The sequence below is a fragment of the Porites lutea genome, chromosome 4 (genome assembly GCF_958299795.1).
Source record: "Porites lutea chromosome 4, jaPorLute2.1, whole genome shotgun sequence".
Taxonomy (NCBI): Eukaryota; Metazoa; Cnidaria; class Anthozoa; order Scleractinia; family Poritidae; genus Porites; species Porites lutea.
In genome coordinates, this window is record NC_133204.1 from 29,687,672 (window position 1) to 29,708,182 (window position 20,511).

At 38.4% G+C, this 20,511-nt stretch overlaps 1 protein-coding gene across 1 annotated transcript in view; it reads left to right on the top strand.

Annotated features, from left to right (window-relative positions):
• The window catches only part of LOC140933249 (triacylglycerol hydrolase DDHD2-like), a 32,007-nt gene that overhangs the window by 307 nt on the left and 11,189 nt on the right, over nucleotides 1-20,511 (top strand). Inside the window, exons 2-12 of the mRNA XM_073382769.1 lie at nucleotides 3,212-4,104; nucleotides 7,372-7,579; nucleotides 8,171-8,260; nucleotides 8,998-9,139; nucleotides 10,122-10,224; nucleotides 11,078-11,183; nucleotides 12,772-12,806; nucleotides 15,113-15,168; nucleotides 17,631-17,811; nucleotides 18,831-18,926; nucleotides 20,438-20,511. The exon at nucleotides 20,438-20,511 is cut by the window's right edge and continues 222 nt beyond it. Coding sequence (XP_073238870.1) covers nucleotides 3,212-4,104; nucleotides 7,372-7,579; nucleotides 8,171-8,260; nucleotides 8,998-9,139; nucleotides 10,122-10,224; nucleotides 11,078-11,183; nucleotides 12,772-12,806; nucleotides 15,113-15,168; nucleotides 17,631-17,811; nucleotides 18,831-18,926; nucleotides 20,438-20,511 — 1,984 coding nt within the window. The remainder of the gene's footprint in view (nucleotides 1-3,211; nucleotides 4,105-7,371; nucleotides 7,580-8,170; nucleotides 8,261-8,997; nucleotides 9,140-10,121; nucleotides 10,225-11,077; nucleotides 11,184-12,771; nucleotides 12,807-15,112; nucleotides 15,169-17,630; nucleotides 17,812-18,830; nucleotides 18,927-20,437) is intronic.

Sequence of the window (20,511 nt, forward strand, 5' to 3'; positions counted from 1 at the left end):
TATGATTACGTGATTTTGGTGTGAGTGGTTGAGAGGTTTGACAAGTGTTATCTTATTTCAAGGGCAGAAGAGTTGCTAAACGTTACCTGACGTACAGGAGCGCTTGAGGAGAAGGGGGGTGGGGGTGTTACGATATACGGGCGAGGAGGATAGCATATGGCCTAATCCTTTAAACTATACTAATTCCAGTCCATATCCCTAAGCGATTCCCCCTTTGCCCCTATTCTTGGTTTGCAACCATGTGAGAAAGCAGCCATGTTGGAGATCAAAACAATGCAAATTTTATTCCCAAAATATGCGTGACAGCATAGCCACTGTGACATCACCTGCACCCACCCCCTTGGAATTTCATTCCAGAGGAGTCTTATATACCCCCCCCCCCCACCCCTCTGGAATTTCCTATTTTCTTTTAGTGGCCTAAATTTGTAGTATTGAGAAATTTTCCACTGTTTACCACTTAAAAATCACTGCTCACGTCATAAGAAACACCTTTTATTGTGTGGTTCCAGAAAATATCCATACCCCACCATGGAGGGAATTGGAAATTCTGAGGAGGTCGGGGGGGGGGGGGGGGGTGTCAGAAGCCCAGAAAATTCCAGAGTCGACGCAGGTTGGATGATAAAAATCACTTTCCAATGGGTTAATTTCGAACTCAGTACAAAAATTGCTACTTACTGATCTGGTAGATCATTTTTGAAGACATAAGTTTAACCATATCATTTATGATTGCTTTTTCATCTAAACCAGCTTTTCTTTCTTCCAAAAGCGTTATGTATGTGAATCCAAAGGAATTAGGCCCCTGTTAGGCCGACAAAAACTTGACTTGTTGCAGGCGTAATATTGGTTGTCTTTACACTAGGCTGTTAAGTAAGACTTAATAGCCGCTAAGTTTTACTTAACCAAAAATTTGTGTGAAGGCCTAAGTAAAATCTCAAGTAACTTTGCATTGCATCTCATTAAAGTCAGAAAGTTGAAACGATTCAAGAAAGTTTCAAGTGACTTGAAAACCATCCTTATGACCGACTTAGCTGACTTGCGGTTTTGCGGTTTCTTGAGCTTTGAGAAAGGCGAGACATGTCAATCAATCTTAATTTTGTTGTGTGGGAAAATAACCTGAAGTAAAAAAGAATCGGTTGTGTGTGAAGCTTTATTTTACTTGAAGTAACTAAAATTTACTTGTCTTCAAATATTTCTTAGCTTATTTAGGCTCTAGTGTAAAGACTACCATTGATCACCATTACTTGTTCAGTCTCCTTAGAGACATGAACACGTAACAGGCGTGGTTATGTAGTTCCAGTACAAAAAACACTGGTGACTAGCTACCTTTCTTAGAATCACGTCAGTCGATCGAAAAACTGTACAACAGTGAAAGTTTTGCTTCAAGAAGCAGAAGGTATACATTGTAACGATTTCAGAATCTAGAATTTTTATTCTCCTTTTCGTTTCCCCTTAATTTTGTGGTTGAAAGTTTGACGTGTCAACATCATGGCCGTGGAGACGGCTTCCCGCCGTTTGGAAAAAAAAAATCGTAAGTTTGCATATCAAGGTAAACAAAGGTTGCTTTGTAGGTAGTTTACTGTGTTCTAATTCAAGACCTCTCATTGAAATTAAATGAAAACCATTGCATACCCGCAAACGGCGTCGTTCTTTACTTTGATAATCTGTTTTTGTGAAAATAAACTTTTCCAGAGGGATTGGGGGGGGGGGGGGTCTTTGTCTTATACTGTGGAAATTCTGGAGGGGTAGGGGGGGGGTGGGTAATCAGTTCCTCACAAAAATGGAAAATCCAGGGAGGTGGGGGAAACCTAGGTGAAATTCCCTCTGTGGTGGGGTATGGATATTTTCTGGAACCGCACATTATAGCTGATACATTTTTGATGTTTTTTTAAGGCAATATCTCAAACGTACATATAGCAGGTTGCTTAATGTTATTTCAACTAAAATAATATTTTTATAAGCCTAGAGTGCAAAGTTGGTCTCCCTAAGGGCTCATGGGTAGGACTTGCCTGTTTGCTTAAAAAATGTTAAGCTAAAAATCGAGGATGTGGCATATCTATAAAATGATCTCTTCAAGTTTGTGTAAAGCAAATAAAGTGAATCAAACGCATGGCAAGGTAACTTGATGTCTTCAAAGGGATAGCCATTTACAGTTTCACTACTGTCCGTTCAAATACTTTCAAAAATCAGTTTGAACCATTTGACAAACCAGTTGAACAGTTTGAATATTTGTTTGCAAATTAGTAACATCCATTCAAGTTCACATGGACGTCCCTGCCGTTTTTAATCCCCACTCTCCTCCCCATCAGAAATTCCATTGATCAACTGTGAGGGAGGTATGGATATTTTTTGGAATGATACACAGGGTGTTCATTAGGCATCAGAGATTGGAGAATTCGTTTTCTTACTGCCTGCAACTGCTTGATGGTTTACTAAAATTAAATAAGTAGTTTAACGAAATATGCAAGTTGTGATCCGATCCAATCAAGTACTAAGGTATACAGAGCTTTTCTTTTTATGGGTCACACATTTTGAAAAGAGAACATTGAAGAAAGAGTAAAATTATTGGGATCAAACGTTGATTTGAGAAAAAGAGGTCTTAAAATGAAGGAATGATGTTTCAAGAACTTAGCTCCTTCTAGGGTGCGGCCATGTCTCTCACTCCACTCCCCCCTCCCCCCCGCCCCCAGGAAAGTGCACCTCTGGGGTATTCTGGGGCATATTTTTTGCCTTACCGGCCATGAATGGTCCCTTAACTGCAGAGCAAAAATTTAGCGAGAACACTGCATAAAAATGGGTGTTAATCACCTATTAAAGTTGAGGGGCTGGTTAGGGGACATGCCAAGTTTCCTAGATTATCTAGACTGGTTATCAATAAAGGCAAAGTTCTTTGGAGCACAAAACAAGACAATGAATCTGTTAGGTCTGTTCCAGACACCTCACTTCACATGAGCTGAATCAAATTCAAAGCCAGGCTGAACCAATAATTTAAGTAATTTTAGGCTGGCTAATCGATTCAGATGATACTCTTTATTAATATACAGTCAAAATGAATTCCAAAGGAAAAAAGCCTTTTTTTAAAATATGATTAAAAATTATGCATTTGGTTCAGCTCATATGTAGTTCATCACGCGAATCAATGCTGGTCAACAGCCAGCAATCCAGCAATGTATTTTCACAGTTGATTACATGAATGTTTTCTTTCACTGTTCAGCCACAGCAGAGTTGGAACAATATGGTGAGGTAGAGAGCTTTCTTGGTCAGCAAGGATCATCACAACAGCAGGTCCAAACACCTTTTCGTAACCAGAAAGAATCCCCAGGGATGTTGCAAGAAAGGAATCAGAGTTCTCCATTCTTCACAATGTCTTCATCTTCATCTGGTGCACATGATGACTTCCTTTCACCAGCTCAAAATGTAATGAACACTTCTTCGGGATACCAGACTCCCACTTCCAATTTAACAGCCGTGGGATCTGGGACATACAGTCCATCAAAATCATCAACTACTCCTCCCCAGTCTCTTCCTCCAACAGCAGCCAGCTGGTCCCAGTCCCCTCCTCAGCCTGCTGTAAACAAGTCACCTCACATCCCGTCTGTTGGGTCCACTGTTTCACGCCAAACCTCACCCCAGCTTGCGACCAGCTTGCCCCAGACTCTTCCCCAGCCTGTCGCTAGTCGTTCTCCCAGCACACCAAGCACATCAAGTACTACACAATCAACAGGGTCATCTCAACCACATACATCGCCTCAACCTCTGCCTCACTACAATGTCCCCTCATCTCAGCAGGTGCAAAGTGGGCCTGCACCTGTTCTTGAACCTGTGCAACCACACTGGTTCTACTGCAAGGGAGCCTCTGTGTGGGTGCCATTCTCTTTTATAGACTCTGAGAACCTAGAGCAGGCTTTGAAAAGTTCTTCAGCAAGTGGAGACAGAATTGTTGCCACTGATGGTGGAAGGTATGATGTCAACCTTGATAAGAGGTTGCGCTACCCCCTTTATTGGGAAGAATCTGTGTCGGTAGTGCGAAGGTGCACTTGGTTTTGTAAAGGAGATGGAGAGTCTAAGCTTGTTCCTTACATGGAAGACATGGCAGCAAGGCTTGAGGTAAGGTATACAGTACCAGCTCAGTGTTCAGTCTAGAAATTAGTCAAAGTGGGTCATTTTTCCCACATGGCATTTTAAATTGAGTCATTTCAAAAGTGGTCTGGGTTAAACAGGGCTTCTGATATTTTGCGCGGTCGCAGACCCGCGAAATTCAGGTATTTCTGCGAAATCCCGCGAAATTCTCCAAAAAATGCAAATTACCGCGAAATCCGCCAAAAATATTTCCAAATACATGTCGGCAAAACATATTTAATTCTAATCATCTTGGCTATTAGACCTGTTTTATTCACCCCCAACGTCCAAATTTATCTTGAAACTTAAACAACGTCCCAAAACTACCAGGCGTTTTTAGATGAACGTTGCAAAAAACTGGGCACTGACCATAATGTTAACAGCTTTAGCCTTCGCTCATTTCTCGAGCGAACTGTTGTTGAAAGAGTAAATGATCATCCCTGTTAAAAAAACGTTAAACAACACCGGTCATATCTACGCAAAATTGATCGATTTTAGCGAAATTTGCCAAAAAAAATCCAGCGAAATCGGCTGTTTTTTACTGATTGTTTCTTGGCCAAGTTTCCCCCCGAAATGTCCCGTGAAATTGGCCGATTTTTCTAAGAATTTGCCCCTGAAAATCCTGCAAAATTTTGCTTTTTTTTCTGCGAAATATCAGAAGCCCTGGTTAAACTATGATTATTAAAACTTTGAACAACTGACATCATCGAACTGACTTCTCCAGCTTCACCGCCATCCTTATCCAGCCCATCTTCATGCTTTTCAGGTTCAACTGCCAAACTCTTTTGTGTAAAAAATGAACTATTAGCTTTTGTTGTTGTTTCATAATGAATAAAGGAAAAGAACAAATTCAACAAATGAAGTGGGAATTGATCAGCAAAGCAACATATGCAAAACCTTGAAATGTACACTCCAGTATTTCTCTGTACAGCTTGAAAGGCCTGACACAAAAACTACTCATAAGTATGTTGTCTGATATGACAGTCATTCGGCACACTTATTTCAGGCTAGTAAGCATCCCTTTAAAATTTTTTTTTGGAAGTACTTGTATATGAGGTAACCTTTTTTGCATCAGTTCGACTCCACAATAATTTCAGTTTGCATCAAAATGGAATATTCCGCATCATTGATGCAAAAACGTGGCCTAGATTAAACACTGCCCATTTCTATTTCCCATCTTGTCTAGATATGTTCTGTCAATAACTACAATGATGAGAAAAGCTGTGATCATAATGTCTTGAGCAAGGGACAAAGAAAAACTTTGAGTCCTGACAGTAATTGAACCTATGACCTTCGTGCACTGCTTAAAATTTACCATCATTGTAAGTTATTTGTCACACTAATGGCGTTTTCGACATTGCTGATCCTAGCAGTACACAGGATGCATGTCATACATGAACCTTGTTTATGGCCTAGCTTGTCACGAATCCTTTGTAGCTCAGTGGTTAGGGCATCCAACCATTGTGTGCAGGGCCACAGGTTAAACTACTGTAGGGGATTTAGGTTTTTTTCTTTGTCCTGAACTCGTGACATGACCATCACATCTTTTCTCATTTCTTTATCAAGCTTAAAATTTACCATCATTCTTCATTTATCAATAGGCCACTTGCACTAAGATGTCACGTGACCAATGCTTCCTTTCAACAATGAGTTGGAATCTTGCTGATGCCAAAAATTGACAGAGCATAAAATTATAAGACTTATTTTACACCCGAAATTTGAGAGGAAACGCATTTAAGGGAGATATTTTATGGCACTTTGATTTTTCAACAAAATAGTATTGATCATTATTTTGTATTGGCCGCCATGTTGGAGTTCATACTCTTGCCCTGCAACATGGCAGCCAAAACTACTTTTTGCTTAGATCTTGTTAAACGTTTGATAGTTACGCTCAGATGTGCTGTAAACGTTCCCACATCATCTTTTCAACATTTTCCTCGAAGTTTAAGTGCAAAATTTGTGTTCAGAAAGAGGTAATTCATAATTTTAAACATCACATTTTGGTCTCATGACCAGCTACGAACTTACTCATTTTAAGAAAATGGTGCAGGTTTGAAAAACCAAATCACTATAATTATTTTGTTAAAGATACATATATGACTCACTTATCGTTATTTCAAGAAAAAAATCATATAACTTTCCCTTCTCTTTTCCTTTCATAAAAACAATGTCACATGACCTCTTAGTGCAAATGGCCTATTACCATGATTTTGATAACGAAATGATTCCTCTTGGTGTACTTGGGGGCAAGAGTGGTGTAGTAATAGTGGTTAAAGCCCAGGATGGACTTGAAGTTTGTTGTCCTCGTTCTCTCCCTCTATTTGAAGCAACAAATTCATGCCTAAATTCCAGTTAGATCTGGGACATAGTAAGAAAAGAGCTCCTCTGTGCATCCACTATCAGAAGATCATTTGTCATCATTATCATCATCATTATTGTTATTATAATAATGTTATAAATTATCATTTGATGCTAATTTTTCTTCCTTTTCATTGGCCGAGAGAGTAACACGTGACCTGCAAATAGCTGCCTACAAATAATGGTCTGCTCATGGCCAATGTCGTCCAACTTTGTTTGGCTGCAAATAATATTTCACCCATGCGTAAATGAAACCACTTTTTCTCCTTCTTGCAATCGCTCGTGTGTGAAAATGGAAGATTGCTTCGCTTCCTAAAGATATTAATTAAAAAACAAATTCAGTGATCAATTGATAAAACAAATTATAGAACTCAGGTACTGCAAAATATTGTAAGTTGTTAGTGTAATAATTATTGATCTGCACACCACTGACAAATCATTACATTTTGCTCAACCTTGCCAGTAATAATTATTGTTAATTATTCAATTTTATTCTGTGTTAAAGATCCTCTTACATCATTACTGAAGCTTGATCGTCATTGTGGACTTACATTGTGTTAATAATTTAAAACAGTTAGCACTCTTTGATCATAAATGAAAATGCCTGGCAAAATTTGTGTTACATCAAGCATTGTACCATACGAATCAAGTTCTACATGGTACTCGTCAGAATGATTCTTGCAGAGCTCTTACAACAATCAAAATAATAATATTCATATTTTTTGCATAATTTGTATGAAGCAAATGCAGGGGCCCTTTCCTTGGGCTACACCTCCAGCAAATGTTCACAACAACACATCAAAATTGCATGACAAGTTGCTAGAAAAAAAAAATTGCCTATGGCAATGGTTGACACACAGTACCTTTCTTTCAAACTATGTTATGATCCTTTTTCAGGCAGATTTTCTCCTGGCATCTCGTGAGAATAAGTGGCCACGTAGAGTTGAATTATCTGCTGGAGAGTACATTATGATGCATAATGCTAATGTTATGGTGCATTTTGTGCCCAATAATGAGAATGAAAACTGGAGTGGAGAGGACTCTGTGGCAAGGCCACGGGTTGTGAGACGTGGAATAGCAGATATCGAAGATGAAATTGATGATGGTGGGTGATATTCCTAGCATTTCCATGTATTTCAATTTCAATTGGGGGCTCACAGTTGAAACTTGAGAGGCAGTTTTTCAAAACAATCTAAGGATTCTAAAAGTTTTCAACCAAAAACAAACAAACAAAAGTATAACAGGGGCCAAGAAGAGCAAAAGAAGTAGGGGGGAACGAAAGCGAAAGGTAATTGGTGAGGGAGTCTTAGGCAGTCTTCTGCTTGACCTATATACAGTAGTTTAGTCAGTTTTTGAATCTTTAGCCAGACAACAAGCATGAAACAGCTCAACTATATTGTAGCCTCAAAAGGCATTTTCAGCAAAATTTCTAGTATACATGCAGTGGTGTCCAAAAATGAATTTAATATACATGTACTTTTTTTGGTTTTGGTACTTTTGGGAAGTTGTTTTGGTTCTACTTTCCTAGTATTTTTTTATGAGAGTAGCTGGGGTTCATGCTCATACAAACCAGAGGAAATCCCCAGCCCCCAACACCTGGCCTTCAGAGACAGCATTGCACTAGAACACAATAAACAATTAAACAGTTTTGTGGTACAATAAATGATTATTTTGTTGCTAATGCTCTTTTTTTTAGGAGAACCGGCTCAGATTGATCACCTAATATTTGTTGTTCATGGGATTGGTCCTATTGCAGACTTGAACTTTAGGAGTATTGTTGAATGTGGTTAGTATCTGATACTTAGCTTAACTTAGTGCTTCATTTGTATCATCTTTTATTTTGAGGCAGGTGATTGTCACTCAATGTTAGAGAACTAAAGCCTTGAGAAATTAGATGTATCCAACATTATTATCAAGACTGGAAAAACATTAAGTGTGAAAGTTGCTGAGAGAGGGAGGAAGGGCTGGGAAAAAAAACCAGGCACAAAAATGGCAAGCAAGCAACAAGGCCTTAGCAAATACCCTTTGCGAAGAACCGCAAGAAAGCAACTGCATAATTTATACAAGTCACAAGGTGCCCCTGCTAAAAGCATGGGGTCACCCCCGGCATTGTTGGGAAAACTGCTGACCAGCCTTGCTTCGAGGTTAACTTTGCCTAAATTACATTTAGCCACATCTAATTTTGCAAAATGTTATTGTGAGGTGAAGTTTGATGGAAGATAATTTAATTGTAATAAGGGCCTTAATCATTAAGTTTCCTCTGTTGACTCCCGGCTTCCTCTCTCAAACCTTATTCAAAGATATGAGGCATCCTTTCTTAGGAAATGCCACTCACCACAAAATTGATTATACAAGATCTAATGGTGTTAACTAACCATTTTCGTTAAGGCTGTTTAGCTGAATACCTGGTGAGAACTCTAAATGTTGATCATAGTTTTCTAGTACAGCAGCTGTACACACAACATAGTTATCACCTAATGAAGTGTTTTTAAGCCTGTCTGGTAATGTTTCATTCTGTTCCAGTTGATGATTTTCGTAGAATGAGTCTCCAAATGTTGGCTGACCACCATGATGAGTTATCTAGGGGACGTGCCATCGGCAGGGTGGAGTTCTTACCAGTACAGTGGCACTCTAGACTTCATAATGACTCAACAGGTGTAGATAAGTAAGTTAAGTCAACCTAGTGATAAGCCTTGATACTGCATTCATACTTTCTCAGCTCTATTTCAATCAGTGACTTTAGTAGCCTGTCACAGGCTCCAAGATAGAAATGCAGAGATTATGAAACCTGATGTGATGCGAAAAACGTGCTCTACAAATCTTTGAGCTTGGCACAGGCAATGTATTTAGTGAAGTCAAAGAAAGATTAAGTTTTAGCAAAAATGATATAGATTTAGCAAGGGTCAAAAGCGAAGTTCTCTTGGGATTTTTTAGAAAAGTCTTTCTATAGTAATTCGACTTTTGACATAAATGAGAAACAAACTGAAATGGACTTGAGCTTGCAATCAATTAGAAACAATGAATCAGAACTTGTGAGCGTAGAACTAAAAGAAGAAGACGAAGAAAAAACAAAAACAAAAAAACTCGTAACCTGAATGAGTTTTAAACCTGAGCAGGCGATACAGTCATGTTATACTGGTCAGCAGATACACTGGTTTGAAAGCTATCAATTAACATGGATGTCTGAGTTAAACACAGATTGTATACCTTGGACTTCAAGCTAGTAAGTGTGATATTTCACATCCGCTAACATGAAGGGCAGACGTACGTACATACGTATGGGTGGACGAACGTACGGACGGACGATTTTGGCGAAACCAAAATTTCTTGGATGCATGGATAAACAAATTTCATTACCCATGGTGTTCCGCTACACGCGTGTTCAAGACCCTCATTATAAAAAATTCTATTCAAACTTTTTTACATTGAAAATACTGCAAATCGAGAGTACTGTTTCTGTATTGAGCGAGACGGGTTTTATTGTCAGACGAAGAAATTATAATCATTGCAGTAATAGATGGCAGGTATTTGCCCTCATGAATTAAATACCCTGCATTAACTGCATAAATTAGTTTAAGGCGGTATTCATTTAAGAGTCCTTTTCTCAATCAGAAGTCAAAGTTGCTATTTGTACTTTACCTCTGTAGAAGACTTCAGTCCATTTCTTTGGGAAGCATACGGCGTCTTCGAGAGTTCACCAACAGTACCCTTTTGGACATACTATTTTACACTAGCCCAACATATTGTCAAGTAAGTTTTATCCACACGTACAGCTGTAAGGGTAGTTCTCAGTAGAACCTTTCTTCAACGGTTTTTTTTACCAAGTTTTGATGAGGACCATTGGAGAAAATGCGTCTACACCGCCGAAAAGAGCGCCTTAACATTTAAGTTTGGTTCTTATGACTAAAAGTTCGACGTTTGCCCTAGGCCTTAGAGGCTTTTTCGGGGTGCTCATTATTATAATTTTTGACGAGGGAAAGTTGCATTTCAAAATCTTACAGGCTTAGAACAATATTTGAGGGAGATTTGTGTCAGTAATTTATTTTTCAATGTGCAAGTGATGATACTCCGGCATTAACTAGAAATTCCGTTTTTCTTCTGTACTTGTAAATTTTGGATCTTACTAATTCATAATGTAATGATATCATAAAAATTTCCCAAATCCCAACCTGTCAGCACAGGTAGCCAAAGCTCGAAATACAGTGTCTGACCATCGGCGTTGTTGCTAAACCTTCGAAATATTAGGGTTTGTATGGGAGGAAAACGATTGTTTCTGTTGCCTACAAATGTGAAAGGATCTAAATAAATTGGGAACCTCTCAGGAAAGAAGAAACATTCAATTTAAGTGAGGTCAGCCTATTAGATATTGGAATCCTCTCACATTGTAGCTTACCGAAGCAGTAGTTTCTCCCCCATAAAAATCCTCATATTTCGAAGGTTACGCAAGATTGCCGATAGTCATATGAGCTCGAGCTTCTTGTACTGTCAGTTACTTCATGTGTATAATGCTAGAAAAGCCCTAACACTCTCTTCACGCAAATTCCAGAATGTCCAATTCATCTTTTCATTACTTTCGTTTAACGTTTTCCCTTTCCGTGAACAGAACATTGTTAACACAGTTGGCGAAGAAATCAAGCGATTGCTGGAAATCTTCAAGATAAGGAATCCCATGTTTAATGGCAAATATTCAGTATGTGGGCATAGCTTAGGTAGGAAATGACATTCCCTTAATTGTCCTTTCTTTGTCGACTCTTTTGATCTTATCACTGGCAAAGGTATTAATGTTCTTTTATTTTGGTCCATTGACACTGTTGAGCATTTAGACCTCATGCTCAATGGGAAATTCTGAAATCCACTGGCCGACAGAATGGGCCATTTTCGAGCTGCCCAAAGTTTTTGTTTCAAAGCGAGGTCAAGTGCGAAGCTATTGCCATGAAAATGTTTATTTATTGTCATGCGAACAATCCTCATTTTCACAAGAAAGGTTTTGGACTTAACCTCGTTTTGGAAGTGAGAGTTTTGCAAACTGGGAAATGACCTAATGTGTTAAAAAATGGCCTGCAATAGTCCATTTTCGAGTTCGTTATGATCGCTGAGTTAAAGAAGTGAAGGCACATTTTTTACAGCCGTAGCCTCCATCTGAAGTAATATATTCACAAAATCCAACGAGAAAAAGACCTGTTCATACTACTACTACTACTACTACTCTGTCTATTGTGTATATTCAAATTTCAAACACTTACTTGCCAGAATTTCTGAATATTTTACATTACGTCGAGGCTAACCCTGTATGAATGTGTCGTTAATGTTTGTATTCAGCGGTAATTTTTAATTCGAAACTGGACTATTTAAGCTTGTTGCGCGTTATTGACTTTCTTATTACTCAGTTCATGTTTTATTAACTCAACACCATTTTATCTAGATATACCATCATTTCCTTAAAAGTGTTTTTGTTTTATTTACTTTTTTGTCGCTGGTTTTTGGCCGAGGAAAAACTTCCAAATGTTTGATCTAAAAATTACCAACATGAAATTTTGCAGGGAAAGATTTTGTTTTGAGGTTGCTTTGTTGATCACCCGTGTAGTATTAAATCTTCCAGTCATTTTCAGTGCTCCCGTTTGAAGTTGCATTATAAGGCTGGCTGACCCAGATTCCCAGAGAAAAATTCTGGTACACTACCCACGCCTTCTTTTAAAGCATTCCATGCTGCCATGTAACGAGTTGGAGCTTTGGTAATACAGTTATCGCATTTTTCTCATGCTTTAGGGGCACCGAACGACATTTTCCTTTTAAATACGTCAAAAACGCTTTTTAGATTTTTAGGCTATCCAAAGCTTTTAGATCTCTATATGCATTCTAAGGAGGGCTATAAAATTTGTATCTGTCCGGTCATCCTAGGACAACTTGAGCCTTTCTGAATTGACAAGCGCTTAAGCATTATTTCCCGGAAAATTATAGATGTAATTTATAACTTAACGAAGATGAGAAATTGTCCCCATCACATTTTCGTATCCGAAATTTTAAGTTTCCTTTTTGTACGAGTAATAGCTAAACGTCAAGAGTGAAATCTATAAAATTCAACCTTAGAAAATAGCAGGGAATTTATTAGATAAGCCTCGAAAGTCGTACATGAATGGAACGATTATCTAGAAACTTTTAGCCTTCCTGAACCTATAGAAACTTCTAGGCAGAAATTGCTTCTTCGACCAGATATTTTACAGAAAATGGTCCTTGGGTGCCCCTTATACTTTTATCAGTCTGAGAATCAAACAGTTGTGTAATAATTTTGCTTTTCAGGTTCAAGCATTCTCTTTGACATACTCCTTCATCAGGTATTTGTAATTTAGGGAAATTTTAAAAATATACCAGTTAAGGTGTTTCGATACAGTTTTTTCGAGGCCATACCGTTTTTTTTCAATCGCCTTAAAACTGATTTTATCCTTGTCCGATCGCTATAAAATTTTCACTAGTGATTGGCTATGAATTGAAGTTTGTCAAAATGCAGTTTTTAGTAAAATCGACATCACTATGACAACAATAAACAAAAAACTTTGAAATTGATAAAAGCCGAATATTGCGCGATCTAGACCTGCTACTGAAAATCCGACACCAGGAACCTTAAGGGTGGTGTTTGGCAAATAACCCCTTGAGAAGTAAAAAATTCTGTATGTTTGAATTCAAATAAAACGTAAATATATTTCAAACCTTATATTTTCAATAGTCGTGTTAAATTGTGTAATAAAAAAGTTCTAAATGACTCAAATTAATCTCAAGTAACGCGAGAGTGGTGCTTAATATCATATTTCAATGCTAGGAAATTTTGGGATATTTTTTTTCTTGCGATCCTGAAAACTAACCTGTTTTCTCACCACCTGTCTAAGTGCAACTTTATTCTAAATTTTTACTTTTAGCGCTTTTCTGTATATCTCTGGAACGGCTCGACAGAATTCTTTTTAAACCTCATCACATAATCTTCACGAAACGAAATTTGCCGCCTTTTGAGTGAAAAGGCCTCAAAAGTCAGGTTTCTTGGGCCCTATAAGTTCCAAAATCACACTAACGAAGGTAAAGGAAAGGAGACAAAGAAGGAGCAAGGAGAGGGAAAGGAGGAGAAGAGAAAAAAAAAGCAATGGCTTCACACTTAGTTTTATAATAGCTACTTTGGAGATTTTTGGCCGTAAATAAACTGTTGGACACAAAAGGTCGTTTTCGCGGTAACGTTTTCAATAATCCGGCTAGATGTAATAATTTCTGAAACTATCTTTAATATAAGGTTGATTCGCTGCAACACCTTAAAATTTCAAGACGAACCTAGCCTACGAGCCGGCCAAAAATCCGACTTAATTATTAAAGGAGCTGTGTCACAGCATTTAGCAAATTAAAGTGGGTACTGTCACCAAATTGGGTGAGAGATAAAGATAACCATTCAAAGCGTTAAAAGAAGGTGTGATTAACACAGCAAATAAAGAAGGAGGCACAGATGGACAAACCTGAAGGATTGAGACTGTGGTTTTTGAAAACTTGTTTGCCTAACAGGTTGTCAAAACTTGTTTGTAACGTTTGAAATAATGCTTGAGAGACGTATTTGTTTGACGAGGAGCTGTGACTTTTTCTTTCACGAGTAATTTCTCAATTTTCATGGCGAGTAAGTGCGTGTCATTGGCATTATTAATGAAATGAACTAGACAGCCATGACAGGTAGCCGTTCATTTCACCCTGGTTACTTAGCCCCCCATTATCGAGCCTTTTAGCGTGCTTCAAATGTAATATTCCTCGTTCTATAAGCCAGAAAGTAAAACAGGCGCGCTTCAAATGTAATATTTCTCGTTCTTTACGCCATAAACCAAAACAAGCGCGCTTCAAATTTAATATTGCTCGTTCTAGAAAAGGCAGCTAGGTAACCGGGGCGAAATGACTCTTGGGCAAAATTACCAGTAACCCCGTGACACATCCTCTTTAAGTTACTTAGTACCACATTCCTTGTTCTATGGGAAAGTTCATTTAATATGACAAGGGGGGGGGATGAAGATATTGAGGGGGGGCTCCGAAAATTTTTAGACACCCGAAGGGGGGGCTCTGAAAAAATTGTTGCGCTAGGAGGGGGGGCTCCGAAAATTTGTATACTTCAAAACCAACACATGACATCATCATACAGATCGGATGGTTTTCAACTCAACAATTTAATGACCTGTGCAACTCAGCTATATCACGTGGTTTACAGATATAACAAATGTAGTCTCAGTAATTATTACACTCTTGTTCATCCCAAAAATGCTTTAGAAAATTGTATCACAACTGTATCTCAAGTTTGTCATAGTATAAACCATTGAAGACAATAATGGTAAATATATTTAATACAGTCTAGCGATCTTTTTTCAGGGGAGCAAAGGAATTGAAGGAGGAGGGGTGGGGGGGGGGGGGGGGCTCTGAAATTTTTTCGACTACCAAGGAGGGGGCTCCTAAAAAATTGAACCGCTAGCGAGGGGGGCTGCTAAAATTTCAAGCTTCGAGTTTCAATATCTTCATCCCCCCCCCCCCTTGTCATATTAAATGAACTTTCCCTATGGCTCTGTAACATGTCTTAGGCGTTTCCTTAAAGCTTTTTGTTTCATTTGTTTCTTTTTTTTTTTTACTTTAGAAGGACCAGCGAGATGGAAGCCCTGCAACTAAGAATAATGTAGTAGAACAAGCAAGGTATGCTCTCTTCCTCTCGCCTTTTATTTATCTCTTGGTACTATACCTGCTCAATAATTCTAGTTAAACAATTCTGACATTCACACGATCACAAAATGCTGGTTTGCCTCTAGAGTCAAGGAGTTACAGTAGATACTGGAGTTGCAAGAGTGCCCACCTGCCAGCGGAGCCTTTCTTTGGTTCGCTCGTTTTTGTCGTACTCGAGAAAGACTCTGCATAAATCGCGTTAAACTGCGTTAGACCTTTGTTGAGCACGCACGGTATGTTGCTAGGAGATAGTTTCGAACCCAGGCCTAATAACCGTGTGCTCGTACAGCGGGCTCGGTTATGACCATCGGTTTATCAACAAACGGATGCTTGCACTCGAAAAGCCAGGTTGACGAGAGAGAGCAAGACTGACTAGTCAAGAAGTTTGGGCTGCGGCGACTTCAAAGGTTTGACGTGATTCAGGCAGAGGCTCCCTTTCTCCTCCTCACTCAAGAAGACGAAAGGAAGCTCTTTTCGTAGGGTGCTAGAGTGCTAACGACCCCTTGAAAATAAACCATCTGAGTCATAACCGGAGTAGTATGGCTTATAAAATTGGTTTCGTCGACAGACTCTAACCGTTAGCGTCTAACGGTTAGAACTACATACTAAATAAATAGTACTATGTGATAGTACTGCTGAAGAGGTTTCATTTGAATGGTAACACCATAGGATTTCGTCCACAGACTAACAAATTAGAACTACATAGTAAATAAATAGCACCATGTGATAGTACTGCTAAAGAGGTTTCATTTGAATGGTAACACCATAGGATTTCATCCACAGACTCAAGCGTTAGAACTACATAGTAAATAAATAGTACCATGTGATAGTACTGCTGAAGAGGTTTCATTTGAATGGTAACACCATAGGATTTCATCCACAGACTCAAGCGTTAGAACTACATAGTAAATAAATAGTACCATGTGATAGTACTGCTAAAGAGGTTTCATTTGAATGGTAACACCATAGGATTTCATCCACAGACTCAAACGTTAGAACTACATAGTAAATAAATAGTACCATGTGATAGTACTGCTGAAGAGGTTTCATTTGAATGGTAACACCATAGCATTTAGTCCACTACGGTGACAAATAATCTTGCTATGACGTGACCTTGGAATCAAGGGGTTACTTCATTGCTGCCGGTTTTTTTGTTTGCTGATAATGGTCCTTTATAAATCCAATCTTCTAAATGAAGTGGATGAAAGTTGCAGCTTACTATTTACCTAGTTAATGGCTTAGATTATTCAGTCGTATATACCTACTAATAGACCACTTTAATTCAGTATGATGGCGAGTCGGGCGAGTCCTAGCTCTGGAGAAAACAAAAAACAAAAATGATTAAATAAAGGATATTACATGGCCGCGCGGAGATACGAAATTTCTCTTCGAGTGTTTAAAAACATTTCACGAGTGAGCACAGCGAACAAGTGAAATATTTTTTCAACAAGAGAAGAGAAATTTCGTATCTCCAAGCGGCCATGTGATGTTCTATTTATTATATAAACACCAATGAAATACCAAACCATTTCACTTTAATAGTTTTTGGGTGTGAAAGGCGCGATTTATTATGTAGCCATAGCAACGGTGATATTTTCACGTGTGAAGATAACATGTTATTTTCACTAGTGAAAATATCAAGTTTTCGCGTGAAAGCTCACCTGTTATTTAATTGGAGTTTATATAATAAATATGTTTATTCACTTTCCTTGTTTGTGTTATTAAAGACAGAGGGTTGTCCAATACTGTCAACTAGACTCCAGTCGTATTCCTTTGCTTTACCAAATCAGAGGTCTAGTGGTGAAAAGTCCTACAAAGTGGAGGTGATCCATTGGACACGATTAGATTCCAGTGGAGAAGTGCATTTTCTATTCATGCCAAGACGCGCTATCATGCTGAGTTTTAATTTAGTAATAGTAATAGTAGTTTTTTATTTAGCTCATTGTGAAATTACATTTTTTTATACTACAACATGACAAGTTTCTGCAATTTGATTGGCTTTGAGCAGTGGTATTTCAGTTTAATTTGAAATACCTACATGTGAAAATTACAAGCCTTTTGCGAGAAGTAGTATAAACAAATAATAGCATGATTTGTACGTGATATTTGGCATAAATACCACTCGTGATATATTTAAAAATTGTCTCAAATTTCACTCACCTAATGGTTCGTGAAATTACGTAGAACAGTTTCGAAAGAAATATCACTCGTGGTATTTATGCCAAATATCACTACAAATCATGTTATTACCTATACTAACTGTACATAACTGAAATTTATGCTAGGTTATAACTTTGTAATATAAGAGAAATAAAAAGTGCGAGCTGGGTAGCTAAATAAACCGTTAGATTCTCTAGTTAGCTCCCCATCGAAAGTGGCCTATTTAAAGATGAACATGGTAGGGATTTATTAAGATTTTTACCTTTTCTTTTTAGTGAAATATCGTCACCCAAGGATAACCCTGGTAAAAGTGACATTCCAAAAGAGTTAGAAAATAATTCCGATGAAGATGATGATGATGAGTCGTACCCAGCCCTTTCAGACGCGCTAACACAGCTTGGTCTTCCTGAGTACGTTGACTTGTTTGAATCAGAAGAAATGGACATGGAGACTTTTGTAAGTTTGTCACTTATGGTAAAATTTGTTTAGGGGTTTCTCGCACCGCTCTCGTACTGAGGAGTTCCCAAATAAATTTGATACGCACTTTTCAAACTTTTGATACGTACTTTTCATTCATGGAGAGAGGGCAATAACCTGCGATCAGTCGTTTTCTTTTTTTTCCGGGAAAAAGAACTTTTCCCCTCTTCTCCCAAACAGAAGGGAGGAAGGACCGCCTGACTGCAGGTTAAGAAGACAATAGACGTGAGTAATTGACGGCGATTTGGATGTCGCATCTAAATTACTAAATTACTTAAATTACTAAATTACAAAGGTCCAATCCCTCACCCTTTTATATACTTGTCTATTTTTGACAGGAGGGGTACCCTTTTTGTTTTTTGCCTATTGACAAGTGGTACCCCTTTTACATGTGCCTAGTTTAGAGCTTTGCATCCCTTTTAACTGCCATAAATTGACTGTTTTTAAAATATGTCGAAATCACAAAACCAGAACGTATTTTCGATTTTTTTTCACAGCCGTGAAATGCGTCTGTTAGCCTTTTGGGCCTTTTTACAGACCGAAATGACAGATTTTCCCACCCTTTCCCGGCTTTCCGCATACATGTATACCTGGTACCCCTTTCGGGCAGGGCCTCTCATATAGGCAGTAAGAGTGAGTATCCCCCAGGCTAGGTTGTCGTGTTTGATGTACTGGTGAACTTTCTCAATAGGAATGCAGAGGAAAGACGGCAAAAGCTTGTGTTATAAGCGTGACAAACTTCACCTGTCATTTAAACATATCTTTTTGTAAAAGACCAGAACACAGTAATGTTAGTTGAGGATCGCGACAAAACCCGCAAGTAATAGCCTTGTCACGTTTGTCACGCCCAAACGGTTTTCCATCACTCTTGTGTCTGCCCTCTTGTTGCTTGAGCTCTCTATAAATTGATAGGACTGTTTATCTCTTATTTATTTATGGGATACCTTTACATCGTATTGCAGACACGTTTTAAATTTCGTTGTTTTTGTTTCTGTTAGCTACTGTGTGGCGAAGAAGATATGAAGGAAATGGGAATTCCTATGGGACCAAGAAAGAAACTAATGGGATACTTGAGGAATCAAAAACTAAATATGGTTTGTTGTTCTTATCTTGGCAGTTAAAATCCCAGATCTTATGTTAATATTTTAGCGGATAGGTGTTATCACTTTTACGGATTATGAGAATTTTAAGGTGTGTCATTTATCTGAAATGACACTTTAAAAATTCAAACCCCAAGGGCGGTTTACACTAATTAATGACAAATAAACGGTATTGGCCAAATTCCATTCAAAACGACGCGGAAGTTACAGTGAAGTTAGTTATAAATTTTTCTGCCCATGGACTCCTCGAAAACGTCGGACGACAGCCGTTTCATCAAGGCTCGGCGGACAAGTTTTTGTTATTAATTCCAACTACTTCTTCGGTTTCGATCGGCATAAAGTTCTGCGGCTAATTCTTCATGTACAAAATTTGAAACTCTAAATGACTACCGATATCATTATACTTACGTCAATCGCATTGATATCGAAAGAAGAAGGGGCGTACGGCGCGGTTGCTCAGCTATTTTTGGTAGCGAGAGCGGGAGAAAATGGCGGGAGATCTCACACATTATGCAAAGACGAGACAACCGAACTGCTGCCTTATAAACGGCAAGAATAGACAAAAATGCCAACACTCGATGGATGATACGCTGGAATTACCGGTTAAGAATCAAATGTTTTGAAGACAGGGACGTAACGTAGAGGTAAGCATGTTTTAACCTTGGAAATATTTTGAATGAATAATTTAACAATTGACAATACTGACCAATTTTTGGATTTGGCGTTCGTATGATATGAAGAATTGTGCAGACTTTATAGGGTGTTTTCCACCAAGGCCTTTAGATCATACTCATTTTCGTTCAATTATTGGTACTTTACATACTTTACATGAAACGTTATAAGGGGTTGTGTCATGGCAGGCTAGTTCATTTCTTTAATTCCAAATGCGCGAAATTATTCGCTATGCAACTTGAGAAATTACTCGTGAATGACAAAACCACAGCTTTGTGTCAAACAAATACCGTATTTATTCGATTAACCGCCCTGGGCGCTTATTAAAGTTTTGGACCTTGAGAGTGGGCGCTAATTCGAGGTGGGCGCTTATTAAATTTTCACCATTTTCATCAAGTGTAGTTTGTTTATTTTGCAACAAAGCAATAAATGGTAACAACAAAACGCGAAGATGTAACAAAGCAAGGTGTCTGTAAAATACTCTGGAAAGAAAAAAAAAAACACCTCCGTCTTCGAGAGGGTCTCTTATTATCTCTTATTTGAGTGTGAGGGGGAGGAGGTGGGCGCTTATTCGAGGTTGGGCGCCTATTAACTTTTTCTGCTTTTAGGATGGGCGCTTAGTCGAGGTGGGCGCTAGAGAGAATGCCTTGATGTTTTATTAAATTCTCTCAACTAATTCTTAAAAGGAAATGTATGGAGATCAGTTTGGAGAATTTACATGTGGATACTGGGGCTTAAAGGGTTAAGCATCAACATTTTTTTTACTTTTAGGGAGTAAATTGCTGCTCTCTAAGAGCACCAGTTTAATTATTCCACTCTTGTTCCACTCGCAGGAAAAAAGGAAACTCGAAAGAGAACAGAGAAAAAAGGCGAGAGATGAGGCAAGAGCGAAAGCGAAAGCCGAAAA